The following is a 16,952-nucleotide window of genomic DNA, read 5'->3' as shown; positions in this document are numbered from 1 at the left end:
AGCTCAGCCCAAATGCCCCTCTCCAGCTTAGCCTTCCTGTTATCCCTACCCTGCTCAATTTAAAAAAATAAAAAACAAACTTATTCTTGCAATGACATATTTCGTATTGTTTACCTTACAGACCAGAATGTAAGATGCACAGAAGAATGAGAATGTATCCAGTACTGTATTCCCAGCTCTTGAACACAGATTGCTGAGTGGGAGCTAAAACTTAGGTGTGAAGTGACAGGCTGAAAATATAGACTGTTGCATGTGTTAGAACAGCAAGGAGGACCAGGGCACAAATTCCTTGTAATTGTCATTGCGTCAGAGACGCCCTAGGACCCACGTTAATTATATGATAAATAAGAATACCTATGGACCTGGCATTGAAAGAAACTCTATTTGGACCCCAGATCAGAAGGCTTTGGGAAGAAGTGTAAACAGAAGAAAATGCTTAGCATCAAATGAGGTCAGTCAGAGACGTGCCCTACACCTGGTACCTGGATGATGCTGAGAATTTCGTCGTACGTGCAGTGTTCTCCTTGGCAATTCACCAGGAAGTCATTGAGCTGGAGTATGCCAACCCCGAATATGCCCAGGGATGTGCTCTCAATCCCAGTGCCGTTGGTCACAATGCTGGCAGCTGCAATGGCATCGGATATCTGCCTCTGGTTGTCCGAAAGCTGCTGTTTACTCTTAATGAACAGCCCCAGGTCTGAGACGTTTCTGGTCAGCAAATCTGAAACACAGCCACCCACAGCAATTGATTATCCAGAAATCCTTTGACAGAGTTCACCTGGAGATAACGATATTGCAGAGTCAATGCCCTGGTGAAGCCCTAATCTGTTAAATAAAGTGCCAAAGTCAGTGCGTGTTGCTGGCTTCCCACAGTAGAGGGAAAACAAAAACGAATCAATGAGTAAATAAAAGAACCCAGGGGCTGGAAAGATGCTCAGCTTGGAACTCACTATGTAGACCAGGCTGGCGTCAGACTCAGAGATCCACCTGCTTCTGCCTCTTGAGTGCTGGGATTAAAGATGTGCACTATGATTTCTAGCTCAAATTCAGATTAAAAAATATTTAAAACTATGTGCATGTGTGTTTGTGGGCGGGTATGTACATGTGAGGGCAGGAGCCCTTTGGAGGCTAGGGTGTCAGAGTCCTTAGACCTAGAGTTACAGATGCTTGTGAACTATGTGATTATGGGTCCTGGATACTGAACTTGGGTTCTCTGGAAGGTCAGCAATATTTTTTTTTAGCTCTGTGACATCTTTCCGGCCAGGTTTCTTTGTTTTGGTGTTTTTTGTTTTTTGTTTTTTTTGGTAGAGACACACTCATAAAGCTTTTCTGTATTTTTAAATTTGTAATTATGAACATCTATATGCAGATTTTGCATCAATATCATTTTAAAATTTATTTTGGTAATAGAAACTCTTGAACAATAAGTATAATATGTAGAAGAACAAAAAAATAAAATTAATTTTGGCGAATGGTCAAAGAGTTGAATTCTATGTAAAGAGTATGTTTAGTTCAACAAGAAGCCACAACTGTCATTTTACATTTTAACCAGAAGTTTTCTAAGCTTCTCATTGTTCCCCATTTGGAGAAACTTGGCAGGGCTGGTTATTTCAATTTTAGCCATTTGGGAAGACAATGTGGCAATTTCTTACAAAGCGATACAGAGGCTTACCATAGAATCTAGCGCTTCTAGGTACTTAGCCAAAAGATTATAAAACATACCTCCATATAAAAACATGCATACAATTGTTGATAACAGTGTATATACACAATGGAATATTATTCAGTTTAAAAACAAATTAGCCATTGATTTGAAAAAAGAAAGAACAATGTAAATGCACATTGCCCAGTGGAAAAACAAGTCATCCTAAAAGACCACACACTGTTGGATTCCAGGGGTATGGTATATCCTGGGAAAAGCACAGTTATAGAACAGTAAGAAAACTGGTGACAGCCAGGGGCTTTCAGGGGAGGAGGAGAAGCTGAAAAGGTGGGTCAGAGATTGTCAGGGCGGCAAAGCTGTTCTGCCTAACACTGCCGTGTATAATGTCACCGTCTGTAGAACCCACGGAGTGTACAGCTCTGAAGAAAACCACGGACTCCAGCCACAGTATGGATTGATAGTGACTGGACCGTAACGACTGCACTTTACTAGTGCAGGGCATCACAGACAGGGAGAGTTTGTGTGCTCAGATATCCACACAGGTGTGCAGGGGGCCAGTGTATGGGAAGGCTATGATTTCTTCCCATTTTCCACACACCTACAAGGGGTCTATATGATAAAAAGTGATGATTTAAAAGACGCAATTACTTGGTTAGTCGGTAGGTATGCATGTTTTGCAAGTTCCACAATAGTTAATAAGGACAATATAAGTTTATAAGTAATTATGAAGTAAGTACACGAAAAAGGATAGTGTGCATGTGTATGTATGTGTATAAGCACATTCATGTGTGTGCACGCTTTAGTGCTTATAGTTCCATCAAGAATTTAGGAGAAAAATTATAGGCTTAAAAATTCATGGGTGACTAAATGGTATAAGTAGGATAAAGGGGGAATTTTGGTTTACAAAGAAGGAAAAACATCCTGGATGTTCAGACAGGAGTGCTATGCTGAGGTGACCAAAGACTCCCCTTGACAAAGGACACCCAATCACTGCTTGGGCCTGAGCAAGCACTTATCTATGGGTAGCATAGATACTGGTGTTTCTCAGTTAAGACCCAGTCCAAACCCTGTAGACATTTGGAAATGGTTGGGAAAGGGAGCAAGGCTGTCAGAATGACCAGAAGGCATTCTTAGTTAAACAGCCCAATTTCAACTGAGTGCCAAAAGAATCATGTGACAATGGATTTCTTACAGTTCCTGCCTACCCCTTACTGTCAAATAACCTTGGAAACAATTCTCAGTGTTTCAAAGAGCTCCAGGTAAGAGCAAACTGTGAGTAACGGGCTGAACGTGTGTGTGACTGGATCTCCACCTTGGTTTTGGAGAGAAAGCTCCCAAAGGGAAGTCCTAAATTGTTAAACCAACCTAGGTCAGGCTGAAGGTCACTGGTGTTTTCTTCAATGGTCAGGTTCGTGTACAGGGGGGCTGACTCAGAGGCAGACCGATTGCAGGGCACAGAGTAGATGTCAAAAATGTCCTTCAGGTCCTTGCGGCTCCTTACGCTGAAAGGAGAAGAGAGAACATCTCCCATTTAGAGCTGTCATCCCGGTGTGGACTGGAGAAAGAGTGAGAAGGAAGTCTGCATCCTACCTGAATGATTTGAACAGCTCGACGAATTCAATGAAGCTCATGTTACTGTCTGAAACCATAAAGCTCTGGAAACCCTTCATCCCGCCTTTGATCCGCCCATGCCAGCTGCTGCTGCTCCAGGCACTGCAGAGAAACATGGCTGTCACTGGTAAGTGCACACCCCGAGCCATTCTGCCTCCACAGTCTCTGAAGGCCATCTGAACAAGAAGGGAAATGATACTATATCCCTTAATCAACATCATCTCACAGGTAATAAAGATGTACCGGTAACGGTGTTCCTCGTTTGCTCAGTTGGGACAAAACAGTGGGGCTAATATTCAAGCACAAATCGATAAATCAGGGGGGAATCTCCCAAATTCAGTGTGTCTAGGGAAAAGTCACGTTAAAAAAAAAAGGATCCCCAAATTCCTCATTTGTATTTTGTGGGAAATCGTTCATGTTCTTCTCTGTATTCTAAACTATGCAAACACATCCAGGAGGCAAGTTTTGAAATGCGCCAATGTCTTTCTTTTTCCTTTTTTAACCAGTTCTTCAATGAAAACAGGGAAAAGCTTTTAATATTAATGGAAAATGTGAGTCAGAAAAATATTAAGAATGGAAAGACGCCAACCCCGCCTCGGAGCCCATCTGCACCTTCTTCCAAAGCTGCATCCATTCACCATAAAAATATCATCGCTCTCAGGCAAATATGCAGTCTGGCCATTTTACTACACTTTTTATTTTCTGTGTGGATGACTCAAAGTAGTAGAAGAAATGTTTTGATGATGGTTTTAAGTCAACTCAATTAATGTAATATTTCTTTCTCTTTTTTTCTTTTTCCTTTTTGTGAGGAAGGCTTAGATTTGGGGGGGGGAGTGCAGGGGGATATTTTAAGTGTTAATTTGTAAGAAAATACAAAGAGCACCGAGCAGTCAGTCTACTTTTAATTCTGCTCCCAGTGTTCATGCACTGAAAATGTTGAGAGTTAAGATCTGACGGTCACCTCTCCGGGTGGGAGAGCATCACAAACGGAAGGATTTCCAGCTGGGTGTGGGCAGCTTAGGGTACAAGTTCAGGAAGACGTGAATAGTTCTTTATCATTGGAACACACTGCAATTAATTGCTCAAGTGAGTTTCCTGTCTTCCTCTTTTCCAGTTCCACTGTCAGGTGTGGGACTGTCTCTGTCTCAAGGGGCTCAGTCTCTCTCTGTCCTTTAACACGGTTTAGGCTGGTGTTACTTCTGTCTGCCTTCCTGCCTTCCATCCATCCTAAAATTGTAAGCAGGGACTGGCCCTACACCCTGGGGCTGAGCCTTTGACTTTAGACTTGGTATGTGAGCTAGTTTCTCCTTCAAAAGACTTCCCTTTATCACTCTTCTCTGCCTTTCTCTGCTCGCCAGCGACTTAAATAAAAGGCAAGCACACTATTTTATATATTTTATGTATTTAGGTTCCAGCATGGGCTGAAAGTATAAAGGATCCCAACTATTTTCAGTTTTACTATAAATCTGAATTTATAGAACAGTTTCAAGAGCAATAAAGAGGGCCGTCCAGCCTTTGGCCCATCTTTACTAACTGTGGGGCTGAAGGCACAAAGGCTAAAGTTAAAGATTGCCACTCAGAGTGTGAGGGAACGCGTCCCTTTAGAAGAGAATTTACCGTGGAGTTCTTACCAATAGCATGACTCACAAGAGCAATTACACAGGACATGTGTGCATCTGTGCACATGTGCATAATGTGGGTTGAAAGGAAAGCTTCCAAAGCCAATGTCTGTCTGCTGAGCCTCTGTGGCACAGGGAACAGGACCTGCTTTCCTCTGGTTCTGCCTGGATCTTCGCATTTCTTTAGCTGCTGTGTATGGAGTGGTATCTCAGCTCCCTTTTCATCTTATTATTACTTCTGGTTCTAAGATGTAGATTTTGTTTGTTTGTTTGTTTTTGAGACGGGGGTCTCACTGTGCAGCTCAGGCAAGCCTGGTACTAGCTATGTAGGCCAGCCCAGCCTCTAATTCACAGAGGCCATCCTACCTCTCAACTGCTAAGATTAAAGACAAGCGCTGTCATGATCAGCAAAGGCAGAGGTTTTTAAAAGTCTCCGGTCCTGACACCGTCATTTACAACAACTCAAGCTTTGGGTTTAGGTAAAGATATCTAACTCATTGCAATACTTGCATTTATTTCTCCAGGCAAGCATAACTTCTACCGCAAGTCAAAAAGTGTGACTTGTATTTCACTATCAGCAAGGTCCGGCAGCAAACACTCATTTCATTGTTCCCTTGAATGGGACTACCCGATAGAATGTGCTTCAGTGACACACATGTTCTCTAGCTACAGAAGCCTTTAGCCACCTGGGGTGCAATTAAGATGTGATCCAGGAACGGACTGCCCAATTTAATTTAATTTTGAATAATTGAAGCTTGATGTTAAAGGACTCCGGGTGATCAGCGGCTAGCCAACTAGATGGAGCCGATCTAGAGAATCACTGCTTGGCTTTTTATTACTTCCTTGGACCTCGGAAGAATTGGTCTCTCCAACAGTGAGTAGGGATGATAGCAGTATGAGAAACTATGATGACAGAATCAGGAAAGTCAGAATCATTTTCAATTAGGGGTTTTTCAGTTTAACTATGAGTTAGAACTAGAGACAGGCACAGCTGGGCTGACGTGGGGATTCCCTGTTTCATCATGGTAAGGCCCCACCTGGATGGACTCTTGTTTGAAGAAGACAGCACAGGGGAGGAGACTGGCCTGATGGGAGATGACATCCCCGTAGCCAAGTTGGGGGACCCAGCCGTGGTCAAAGAGTGAGCTCTTCTGGAATGGAGGGGGTTGGGAGGGTTAGTGATGACATTGGCTTCTGCAGGGATGAAAGAAAAAAAAAAGAGGTGATGACTTAGCGCCTACTTTCCCTTAAAAGCCAGCAAAATAATCCACACAACTGATTTTTATATAAGAAACATCTGAATACTTTGATGGATGGGCCATTCTGGTGGGTTCTCAGCTGGCTACAAGTTAACCTGGGAGCTTAAAAAAGTACACAGAGCCCAAGGCCTCGGCAAAGAATATAGAAATGACCCGATCATGGGCGTGGTTGTGACATCCAGGCATATTCTTAAAAGCACTAACACCCAGTCAGTTGTACCCTGGATAGCTAATATTATCTACCAGTAATGGCAGGTGCTTGTAGAAATGCCTCTCAGGTTTTACATCTCATCAAGACAAGTAATTCTCAGGACGAAGGATTCCCAGCAGGGGCTAAGAGATGGCTCAGAAATTAGGAGCACTTGCTGGTCTTACAGGGGACTCAAGTTCCATTTCTAGCACCCAACATCAGGCATTTCATAACGGCCTGTAACTCCAGCTCCAGGGGATCTGATGCCTTCTTCTGGCCTCTGGAGAGGCCGTGTGTGCACACACAAAATGTTTTTAGAGAGATGTGAAAAAAGGAATTCCCATAATATCAAATTGAAATCACAGCAAAAAGCCAAATCTGAGGAGCTTTTTTTTCCCCCATAAAAGTAAAAAACAGAAAGGTTCAGATGTGAGCACAGTGCATTACCCAACTCTTCTTGCTCGTTCACGTCCTGGGGGTCAGAACCGCTCCGGCTTCGACACTCCCTGTACATCTTGGCCTTGCGGGTCACCATCTCGTCGTCGGTTGCCTCTCCACTCTCTCCCTGGGAACAGAAACCTTACCATGGCTCCTGGACTATATTGCTCTCCCCCAAGGCTTTGTTCAGTTCAGGTGGGTTTCTGTTTTCTGACCTAGGTCCTTCAATCTTGTCTCACTTCGTGAGACCAGTAAAGAGCTACGTTAAGGCTGCCCAGGTGACCTCAGGTCATTTTATCCAGTGTGCTCTTCAGTATGAAGCAGTGTCCCCCAAGAAAAGGAGGCTAACCCCCCCCCACACTCCTGGAATCTCTGGGGACAGATGCAATAAGAAGCAATGAAGTTCTATGAATCTTCATGAGCAAAGCACAGGACGGTTTTAGATAGCTATGAAAGAAATACATTATGCCATAATGAAAATATAGCCAACAATATTCAGTGCTACTATGTTTTTAACATTGTGGATCTTCCTGATGTGATCTTTCTGATTTTATTGGGGGGTGATTTTATTTGGAGACAAATGTCTTACTCTGTAGCCTGAACTTACTGCAATCCTCCTGCCCCAGCCTCGCTACGTTGGGGTTACATGAGTGAGCCACCATGCCTGCTCCTGCTTTCTTTTCCAGTCCCCCTTTAACCACCACAGAAATGGTGCCCTAGACTTTCACACTCACTTCTGTATGTGAGCAATAAGCGAAGCCTTTTAGCCTCTCTGCTGGTTCCCCTGTGGCCGATGCTTTCCTTTGTGTTTTGTTTGGAAACCTCCCGGACACACTTCAAGACCCACCGTGAGCCAGTCACTCTGAGGTCCTTCCTTACTGCTTCTCCCCTGTGGTTCTCCCTTCTCTACTGATACAGCTCTTTGCAGGTGACCTAACAATCACTCACATTTGCCACGCACGGGGTTTGAGCCGATGCGGACTTTTAAGGTCCTTGGTTTTTCCTTGGAGCCTTCTCCTTGCCTGATTTCTGACACTGACCTTGGCACCTATGAGGTACACGTCAAGTTCTTGTAACCATTGTTTCGTAATTTTTCTTGCCCACAACTCAAATAACCTCACGTGGCTTATGGCAGTGTAGACCCCATGGTAGTCCTAAAAGACCAGGTATGGTTAATAAACAAAGTTACTCTACCCTCATGAGCATCTTCTTCTTTTTCTTGGTGGTGCTTATGCCCAAGGTGTTGTTTCTCTGCATGCTGGGCTTCTCAGCATTCTTTGCTGACATCCCAGGGCTGGGGTTTCTAGCGTTCCATCGTCTGCCACCAAACAACTCCACAGCATGAGCCAAGGTTGGGCCTTCATACCGACCATCCTCCTACAAAGAACCATACGCTGAACACACAAGCGAGCAGCAACAGGTAGTCAATATTAATGGTCCCAGTTGATTCCCAGAGGTGAATAAGCTCAGGCATTTACAGAAAGAAGCATGATCTGGCTACCTATGTGTGCCTCTGTTTGGACTCTGGGGACTTCCTGTTGGCGGGCTGATTGTTTCCCCGGCTGTCATTGAACAGTTTTCTGGCTTTTGTTATGTTTTTCACTATGAAATCAAAAAGTTTATTTTTATTTTCTATGTACACTTTTTCCAAACTTGGGATAAAGTAATGTTTTTATAGGGTTGTTCCTAGAGTTTTGGAGAAAATCCCACAGATGTTCAAAATATTTAACTTATAAATTAAAAAAAAAATTGGTAGTAGTGCAAGGCAGAGCATTGTGTTAATATGTATAACCCACTTACTTAATATTCTAATGTTATATATCACAGAGCCAGGTCTACTTAATTCATCTAAAATGCAAATAAAAGTACCTGCTTCCTGTGTGTTCCACAGGGAGTTTTGAGCCTGAAGAGCTAGTTGAAAGAAAAAAAAATCTCTGGGCATTTCTATGAGGGGCTTTCCAGACTGGGTTAAGGGAGGAGTTAAGAGACGCTCTACACGTGAGCAGCACTACTCCACGGGCTGGGGTCCAGTTCATTTTCAGTTTTCATATGGGGAAACTGTGGCCCTGGGAGGCTAAAGAAAGCTGCCCAAGTTTTCACAGAGTAAGCGACAGGTCTGGAAACCCCGTAGTTTTAACGCCAACTGTGTGCTCCCGAGGGTTGCATTACTCGAGGGAGAGGGCTGGACGCATCCCTTACCTGATAGAGGCTGACATACTGTTTCCGAAGCCACTGCTGTCTTTGGTCAGGGAACCGCCTGATCTTTCTCACAGCTATCGTGAGCTCCAGCAGTCCACTAAAAAGCATCTTAGCTGTGTGCTTCGGTGCCACAAAGTGCAAAAGTCTATTGTCGGTGGTCTGGAGCCCATAGAGCAGGGTCACTCCAGCCTCGGAGAGAAGCAGGCTGCTCAGTTTGTTCTGAACACACACAGTGTGTATATCAATGCCTGGGTGTCCCATGTACACCGCCTTCACCGAAAACAGATCCAGGATTCCCTCGGTCAGGCCACTCAGCCCAGCATTGCCCAGTGATGGGAACTTGCCAGGCTCAGACATATTGCTAAGCATACCAAGCTTGGGTCTGGCACCGGCCGGGGAGGCGGTGGGAGGCTTCATCCAGGTTAAGGTACTATTGTCAGGCTGTAACTGGAGAAAGCAGCGGGCAGAGAGATGTGTGTCCTGGTCATAGTGGATGACAGTGGCCCCCTGCAATAGGAACTGGTGCACATCAGCTTGGATGGACAACACGTACCACGGGATGAGCTCCGTCCCATGGTCGAAGGCCTTCTGGGACTCATCTGACCCATGAAGGTCGCATTCTTTGGACTTCTCAAAGATATCATTTTCAGAATCCAGCAAATCTCCAATTATAAACCTGATGAAAACAGATAAAAAAGGTACTTATGCATTGTCTTATAATCAGAAGGGGACCAACACAAAATCTTCTTCACACACAGTAGCTTCTGCTTCCTGAGTGCCACCACCGACCGGCTGAGGTAATTTATTTATAACCATATTCTACAATCTTATATTTATCAAGGTGCCTGACCATAGGCAGGCTTTTAATCATCTTGACAGTTTGGGGAAGTACAATGAAGTTTTTGTATAAAGACTAGCATTTGTCTGGCATTTTGCTCAAAATTAGATGAAGATCACGGGGATGGGTGAGATTAAGTATCATTATTAACACCCTTTATAAACTGCACATACTCCCAACATGGCAACCCACTGATGCCGACCTTAAACATGACAGTGTTTCTCGTGTCCCATTCTATTAACACTATTATTAGTAGTAGTAGTAATTAAAGTTCTTTTCCATATATACTAATTGGAAGCAAGTCACCATGTCTATATTACACTGAAGGAGAAGGGTGTTATGTTCTACCTCTTAGGGAATTGAGAAGCTACATAAATCACATTTTTTGGAATCATTTTGCAAGGGAGACCTATCTCTTCTCCCCATGTTTGCCTCCTCATCAAGTTTACACAGCAGCTCCTTATGGATGGCCTTGGGGATATTTAGATGGTGCCTTGAGTAGGTAATAACACTCCTTCCTTGAGTTGCTTTGGCCACTAGGCGCTCCCTTGGCAGCGCTTCTTTCGTAGACTCCAGTCGGTTTGCTTGGGTGATTTGTTGTTCTGCTTTTGATCACGTCCTGTGTTGTAGGACACCACAGGCTCACCCTTCCCCTCTTCAACCCTAGATTCAGCCATTTACCCAAAGGATCTTGCTTCTTTTTGACTGAAGAATGGTATTAGAAACCGGTTTATGAGTGCTAGGTGCAAAGCCATAAAATTTCATGCATTTTTATTGATGTCACTTGCTATAATAGAAAACTAAAGAGAGAAAATCTTGCATGGGTAGCAGCACACCCCTGCAGGTTCTCTCCGTGACATTGGAGGGAAGCAAACGCTCATGCGTGTCTCCACTACTGCCTCATACTCCACATCCTCTGTGGTCACGCTAGGAATGATGTGTCAGTCTGCTACCTGCATTTTGTGTGATGTGGCCAAGACATCCAAACTCCAAGACTCCCTCCACTTACCTACTTGCTAAATGGCAGAAGGAAAATGGTCACCTCACAAAGCAGGGGTGGGTATCAGACAAGCATTTTTTTTTTGGCTCAGTAAAAGGCACCAATATGACTAAATGTAAGGAGCCTGGGCGTTGTTCATTTGAAATCTGCTCTACTATCTCCGTTCCAGACTAGCCAGCTGTTCCAATGGAGTGGCTTTCCTCAGAGGTCACGTCTAAGTTTCTCTCTGGGGCCACTGTCACATTCTTTCCGAGGTATTGGTGGTAGATTTTTAAGTGAAAAGGCTGGGGTCTGGAGGCGGTGGTGGCTGACACCAGTAATTGTAACACTAAGGAGACCACGGCAGGAGGATTGTCATGATTTTAGGCTAATCTGGGTTACACAGTAACTTCTAGGACAGTCTGAACTACAATGTAAGATCCATTTTTAAAACAAACAAAGTTAAAAGAGATCCAGGTTGTGAGCGTTGGTACTGATTAAAACATAATTTATTAGTTTAAATATAGAATTTCTGATTTAATTTAAGAAAGTTTTTCCAGTGAAAAACTACAGGTATTATGAAAAGAGTATCTAGATAGAAAAAGATGATACAGCTTTTCTGGAGGCTCTTTTTGTTTCCCTGAGATGACATAAGCCGTGTTGTGGGGAGCTGTCTTTCTTGGCATTACTTTGTATTTTAGAATACAAAAGGAACTAATGCCAGATGGCATTCAAAAGCATTCATCCAAGGGATGATTTCCATAATAAAATCGACAACTGTTTGTAATGAAATAAATTCATTCCAAGCAGGAAGCTATTGGTATCTTTTGTCTCTTAGATGAGAGTAGATTTTGTATAGTTCTGAGTCTGATTCTCCTGGGAGAACAGTTTTCTGTGGGTACATGAGAAGGGAGAAGATGGAAAATTAAGATTTATTTAGAAACCAAGCAATGTTAACCAAGATCAGAGATGTGGTCAACCACCAAAGAAACTACCTCACCCTTAGGCATGAAAGCTGAAGGAAGGTTTGTACCCGGCTTTTGAAGAGCTTCTATGGCATCCCACATGAGAAACCAGAAATCCAGAGCTGAACACTTTTCTGGGGATATTTGGTGAAAAAAAAATCTTATTTTAGGTGAAAAAGGCTGTTTGTTAACCTGCTTATATATTTTTTTGGCAAGCATTCATTACTTTGTACAAATTTACAATGACTATTTGAATAGGAATCACCAAGAAATAAAGCCTAAATTTTGTTTTAAAATAGGAGAAAAATCACCTTTGCCACATGATTTGTTACACCTGTTCCCTGTAATAAAAATCTACTGTGCTTAAGTTGCTTTTTAAAAAAAAATGTGCATTAACTATCATTTTCCCCTCAGCTATAGTCAGTTAAAAGCATATATTTCCAAAAGAGACCGGTACTGGCTCATCTTATGTCAAGAGAGAATCATTTGGGAAGAGCCAACCTCAGTTGAGAAAACAGCCCCAACAGACTGGCCTGTGGGCAAACTGTGGTACATTTTTTGACGGATTGGGAGGGTCCAGCTGTGGGTGGTGCCATCCCTGGGAAGGTAGTCCTGGGTGCTATAAGAAAGCAGAGTGAGCAAGCTATGAAGGGCAAGTCAGTAAGCAGGTTTCCTCCATTGCCTCTGCGTTAGTTCCTGCCTTGAATTCCCTAGATAATAGACTACAAGCCCTAAGCTCTTGGTTATGGTATTTTATCACAGCAATAGCCCAACTAAGATCAGAACTGTTCCAAGTCCACAGAACTAGGTATGAAGAGGAGTCAAGGGTTAGCTCCTTCCCAGTTACGTGTCTTTAATACTGCTGGGCAGAAGTTCCTGCTCAGCCTCATGCCCTGGCCTGCTCTTTATCACTAAGGCTACTGACTGCAGCTTTCTGGGCAGCACTTCTTCACTGGTACAAAGGATATACAAGCATGCTATAGATGTCAATGGCATTTTGATAGTTTCTCCATTCTATTCAATTTCTGCTGAGACTGTGTGTGTGTGTGTGCGCACGCGTGTGCATGTGCGCACATACATAGGCTTGGATGTAGAGGTCAGAGGTTGGTATTGAGTGTCAACTGCTCCACCTTAGTCTTTGAGACACGGTCTCTCACTGCACCCAGAGTTCACCAATTTAACTAGAGTGGATGGTCAGTAAGTTCTGGGAATTGTCCTGCTTCCAGTTCTTCAGGTCTGGGATTATAGGCACACAATGTTGCTATTGTTGTTGTTTTACCAGGGATGCTGGGGACTCTGAACTCAGCTCCTCATGCTAGCATAGCAAACACTCTATCAACTGAGTCACCACCCCAGTCACAGACTACCCCTTTTCTGGGGTTCTGCAGGTATTCCCATTAAGTATTCTGGCAGGAATACCTGAGGGCTTTGAGAGGAATTCTAACACCCTGCACACTGGGTAAATTGAAGGACTGTGAGATAGGCCACTTGCTTCCCTACTTCCTTCTTTCTCTCTTTCTTTTCCCTCCCTCCCTCCCTCCCTCCCTCCCTCCCTCCCTCCCTCCCTCTCTCCTTCCTTCCTTCCCTCTACCTTTTCCCTCCTTCTTCTCTCTCCTCCTTTCTTATCTTTTTTCACTGAGTTGATCATTGCCACATGAACAGGGGCTAAAGGTTATTGTTTTTAAACTCAATAAAGCCCAGTTCCTTTGTCCTTTAGGATCTGCAAAACACTGTGCCTACGACACTCTGAATGGGACATTTTCACAAGGTGCTCTGGACTGAGGTAAATAAGGAAACAGTAAGGTTGGTTTCAGTGCATCTATTAAATCCCACCCCCCTGGTGTATCCAGGGCTTCTTTTTAGAGTAGCAATCATTTAAGGGCCAGGAAACCACTTGCACTACTTAGGTACAAAGATCTCAAAGTGAGGATTTCAATATGTCTTCCCAAGCCGTGTGAAATAAATATTTGCATCTTTGTGGTTTTCCTCCCCCATTCTCAGGATGTCTACAACCGGATCTGGAAAATGGACAGTGGAAGAGAATGTTCTTAGACTATAGATGATTAAATGCCGAGGAAGACGACAAGGGAATACACAGAAAATTAGAAATAAAAACTTCCCAAGGAGTAACTTCCGCGTGCGTCAGATGGCTGACTAGAAGCTACCTCCCTGTGACCCTGAGAAGAGGTGTCAGGAAAAGAGAAAGACTATTACCAAGGATGAGCTCTGGAAATCCATACAGGGGGTGACAGGACCCTGAAAGGTGCAGAGGAACAGAAAGACGACACTCCAAAGAGAGGGGTGCCTTGCAGAACACAGCCCCAGCGGTGGGGCTCCCTGGCGCAGGGCAGCAGAAACAGAAATGTCATCCGGAAAGTGACATCACCGAGTGTCTCTGGAGAGAAGAGACTGGCAGTCCCATCCGTAGACAAAGCCATGGTTCTCATGAGCCTCAGACCCACTTGTAGGTCTTGCTGAGACAGTGACTTCTTTGCTGGGAAGAGTCCACAGCTGGAGAGAGTTCAGCCAACTCAGAAAGGTCCTCCCATCCCAAGGGAGTCTGTCCTTCAAAACTTGGCTATTGGGCAGCTACAGACAAGGGAAGAATCACGAGCTGAGGAGTCAGATTCAACTGGCCCTGGCACCAAGGGTGAGAGACAACCCTGGGAGGCAGCTGTGGAGAACAGACGGCTGAATGCTGGCAGGTAGCAGAAGGCCAGAAAATGAAGTATATAGGAAAAGATAGCACCACCCTCAGTGGCTGGCAGAAAAATTTATCAGCTGAGGACTGTTTCGGACGTTAATAGCCTTGAGCTCAAGGTCATCAGGTAGATCAACCCCTGGAGCTACTGTGAGGTTGCAGCCGACCCCTTGACATCTAAAGCTGCATCCCTCCATCAGGGATGCAACAAAGCGCAAAGACAGATCCACCGGTATAAATCTCAATGGTACGATTGTTTCTTCTACTCCCAGTGAACTTGAGAGGAACCTGAGCTAGAACATTAGCCAGCACATGGGGTGTGAAATGAGGACTCTTGGGGGGAATGGGAGAACCTGCCTAGTCTATAGACGGCAAAGCTAAGTGTGGCCAGCAGAGGCCCCTGGTGTGCAAAGAAGGGAAGCTAAGGAATGAGAGGCCTGTCCCCAGAGGCTCAGTGCCTGCATAAACCATAGGAAGTAAAACATTCAGGGATCTGGCTCATCCTCTCCTTGCTGCATATACCCGACATTCTCCCATTTCCAAGGTTCCAGAAATAAGTCGTTCTAACCCTTCACCTTCCTCCTCTGTCTTTTGTCCCTTGTGTTTCCCTGTATTTATTTATTTTTTAAAATAATGCTTTTATTAATTCTTTGAGACTTTCACACAGTGCACTCTGATCATATCCATTGCCCTCTCCCGAGTCCTTTCAGATTCTCCTCCACATCCCTACCTGGTGTAGGAGTTCCTTCTGTTTGTGTGTTGCTTTTATTGGTTAATGAATAAAGAAACTCCCTTGGCCTAGTTGATAGGGCAGAACTTAGGTAGGCGGAGGAGACAGAACTGAATTCTGGGAGGAAGAAAGCAGAGTGAGGGAGAGAGGCCATGAAGCCGCCAGAATCAGACATGCTGAATCTTTCCTGGTAAGCCACGGCCTCATGGTGATATACAGATTAGTAAAAATGGGTTAAATCAAGATGTGAGAGTTAGCCAATAAGAGGCTAGAGATAATGGGCCAGGCAGTGATTTAATTAATACAGTTTCTGTGTGATTATTTCGGGTGTAAGCTAGCCGGGTGGCCAGGACGGAACAAGGGCCTGCTCTCCATGCAACACCTACCTACCCAAATTTTTGCCACCCACGCCCTAAACCGGCTAGTGTTGGCCAACTAGTCCGAGGTGTGGCACCTGCCCTGGAGTGTGCTTCAATATAGCTGGAGCCACTCCATGAAGAAAACTGACATTTTCCCTCCCAGCAGTAATTCGATGTCCTCTGGGCCCTAGTGGAGAAGCAAGCACCATAACTCCGTTAACGATTAATTGCTACACCCATAGGTCAGCGCATCTCTCATCCCTCATCAGAGAAGTTCTTTGTGGTAGACAACAATGAACTCAGAGAGGGCAGAGAATAAGAGCTATCAGAGTACCTAGCCCCAAATGTTTGCATTTCCTCTCTCCCCACATGGCTCAGGGATCTTTGCAGAAGCCAGAGGTGCTGACCGACCCCAAGGAGACAGTGTTTTCTGCATGTTACAGGCAGAGGCACATGCGGATGCCCAGCAATCATGACAGCATGCTTCAGACCGACTCAGCCATAAGCCAGACAAAATCCCAGCACAAGGAGAGGTTGTGCGTACCAAATCCCCTTTAAACACTTTACTACTATTTTACTTTATCATATTTTAAAGGGCTTTATGTATTTATTTTATTCCCCTTTATACATTCACACAGTTTTGCCTATGCATGTTATTTGCTGCAGTCAGTCTCTTTTCGGATCTCCCATATTGCCGCCCACTTCAGTTTTTCTTCTTACTACACTTTTAGTAGTGTTTGTACACATTGGCTAAAAACAAGAACAAACAAGAAACCAAAAACATCTCAGCTTTTAATTTCTCTTCTTTTGTTGACTTATCTACTTACCTAATTTTGACAATGGGTTTTCTCAGTGTCTGGAAGTCTTTCTTCATTTTTCCCAATTTCCTGTTCTTCCCTCTTTCCCTCCATTACACTTTCCTCTACTGCTCTCCCTTTCTTTGGTTTATTTAACTTTGCTTCTCCTCCATTTCCCCTTCTCCCTGTCCCATTCCCTCATTGGTTTTATTTACAGCTTTGATCCTAAATAAGATTTAACTTAATAGCAAAACTTAACAATAGTTTCCCCATTTTCTGACTTAATAGTCAAGAATTACATGTTAGTTGGCTTTTCTTTTTTTTTTTTTTATGAATGCCTGTATCGTGTATTGTTTGGTGTTATGGTGACAGGCTACCATTGTTTGTCCTATCCAACATGAGCCACACGAGAGGTGCAAGCCCTCAAAAGTGAGCTGTTCAATAAGAAGATGGCCACACAAAAACAGAAGCAATATTTAACCCAATGAAAGTACGGGTTACAGCGGATTAACACACGGTCAGCACCCCTCCAAAGAAGTATGGCTCTTTAACTACTGAACTCAGAGATGATGGATTGGGTAAAATGGTGAAGGAAGATTTAGGA

The 16,952-nt window shown here is 44.0% G+C and overlaps 1 protein-coding gene across 9 annotated transcripts in view; it reads right to left on the bottom strand.

The window, feature by feature from the left end:
- Plce1 (phospholipase C epsilon 1) overlaps window positions 1-16,952 on the bottom strand; it is a 293,979-nt gene that overhangs the window by 48,743 nt on the left and 228,284 nt on the right. For all 9 annotated transcript variants that reach the window (XM_075973955.1, XM_075973953.1, XM_075973956.1 and 6 more), the window contains exons 8-14: window positions 8,980-9,655; window positions 7,975-8,157; window positions 6,790-6,907; window positions 5,979-6,087; window positions 3,254-3,376; window positions 3,029-3,165; window positions 483-721 (exon numbers count right to left, since the gene is read on the bottom strand). In XM_075973955.1, coding sequence (XP_075830070.1) covers window positions 483-721; window positions 3,029-3,165; window positions 3,254-3,376; window positions 5,979-6,087; window positions 6,790-6,907; window positions 7,975-8,157; window positions 8,980-9,655 — 1,585 coding nt within the window. The remainder of the gene's footprint in view (window positions 1-482; window positions 722-3,028; window positions 3,166-3,253; window positions 3,377-5,978; window positions 6,088-6,789; window positions 6,908-7,974; window positions 8,158-8,979; window positions 9,656-16,952) is intronic.

The sequence above is a fragment of the Microtus pennsylvanicus genome, chromosome 5 (assembly GCF_037038515.1).
Source record: "Microtus pennsylvanicus isolate mMicPen1 chromosome 5, mMicPen1.hap1, whole genome shotgun sequence".
NCBI lineage: Eukaryota > Metazoa > Chordata > Mammalia > Rodentia > Cricetidae > Microtus > Microtus pennsylvanicus.
Note: the sequence above shows the minus strand (reverse complement) of the source record. Positions and strands in the feature narration are given on the sequence as shown.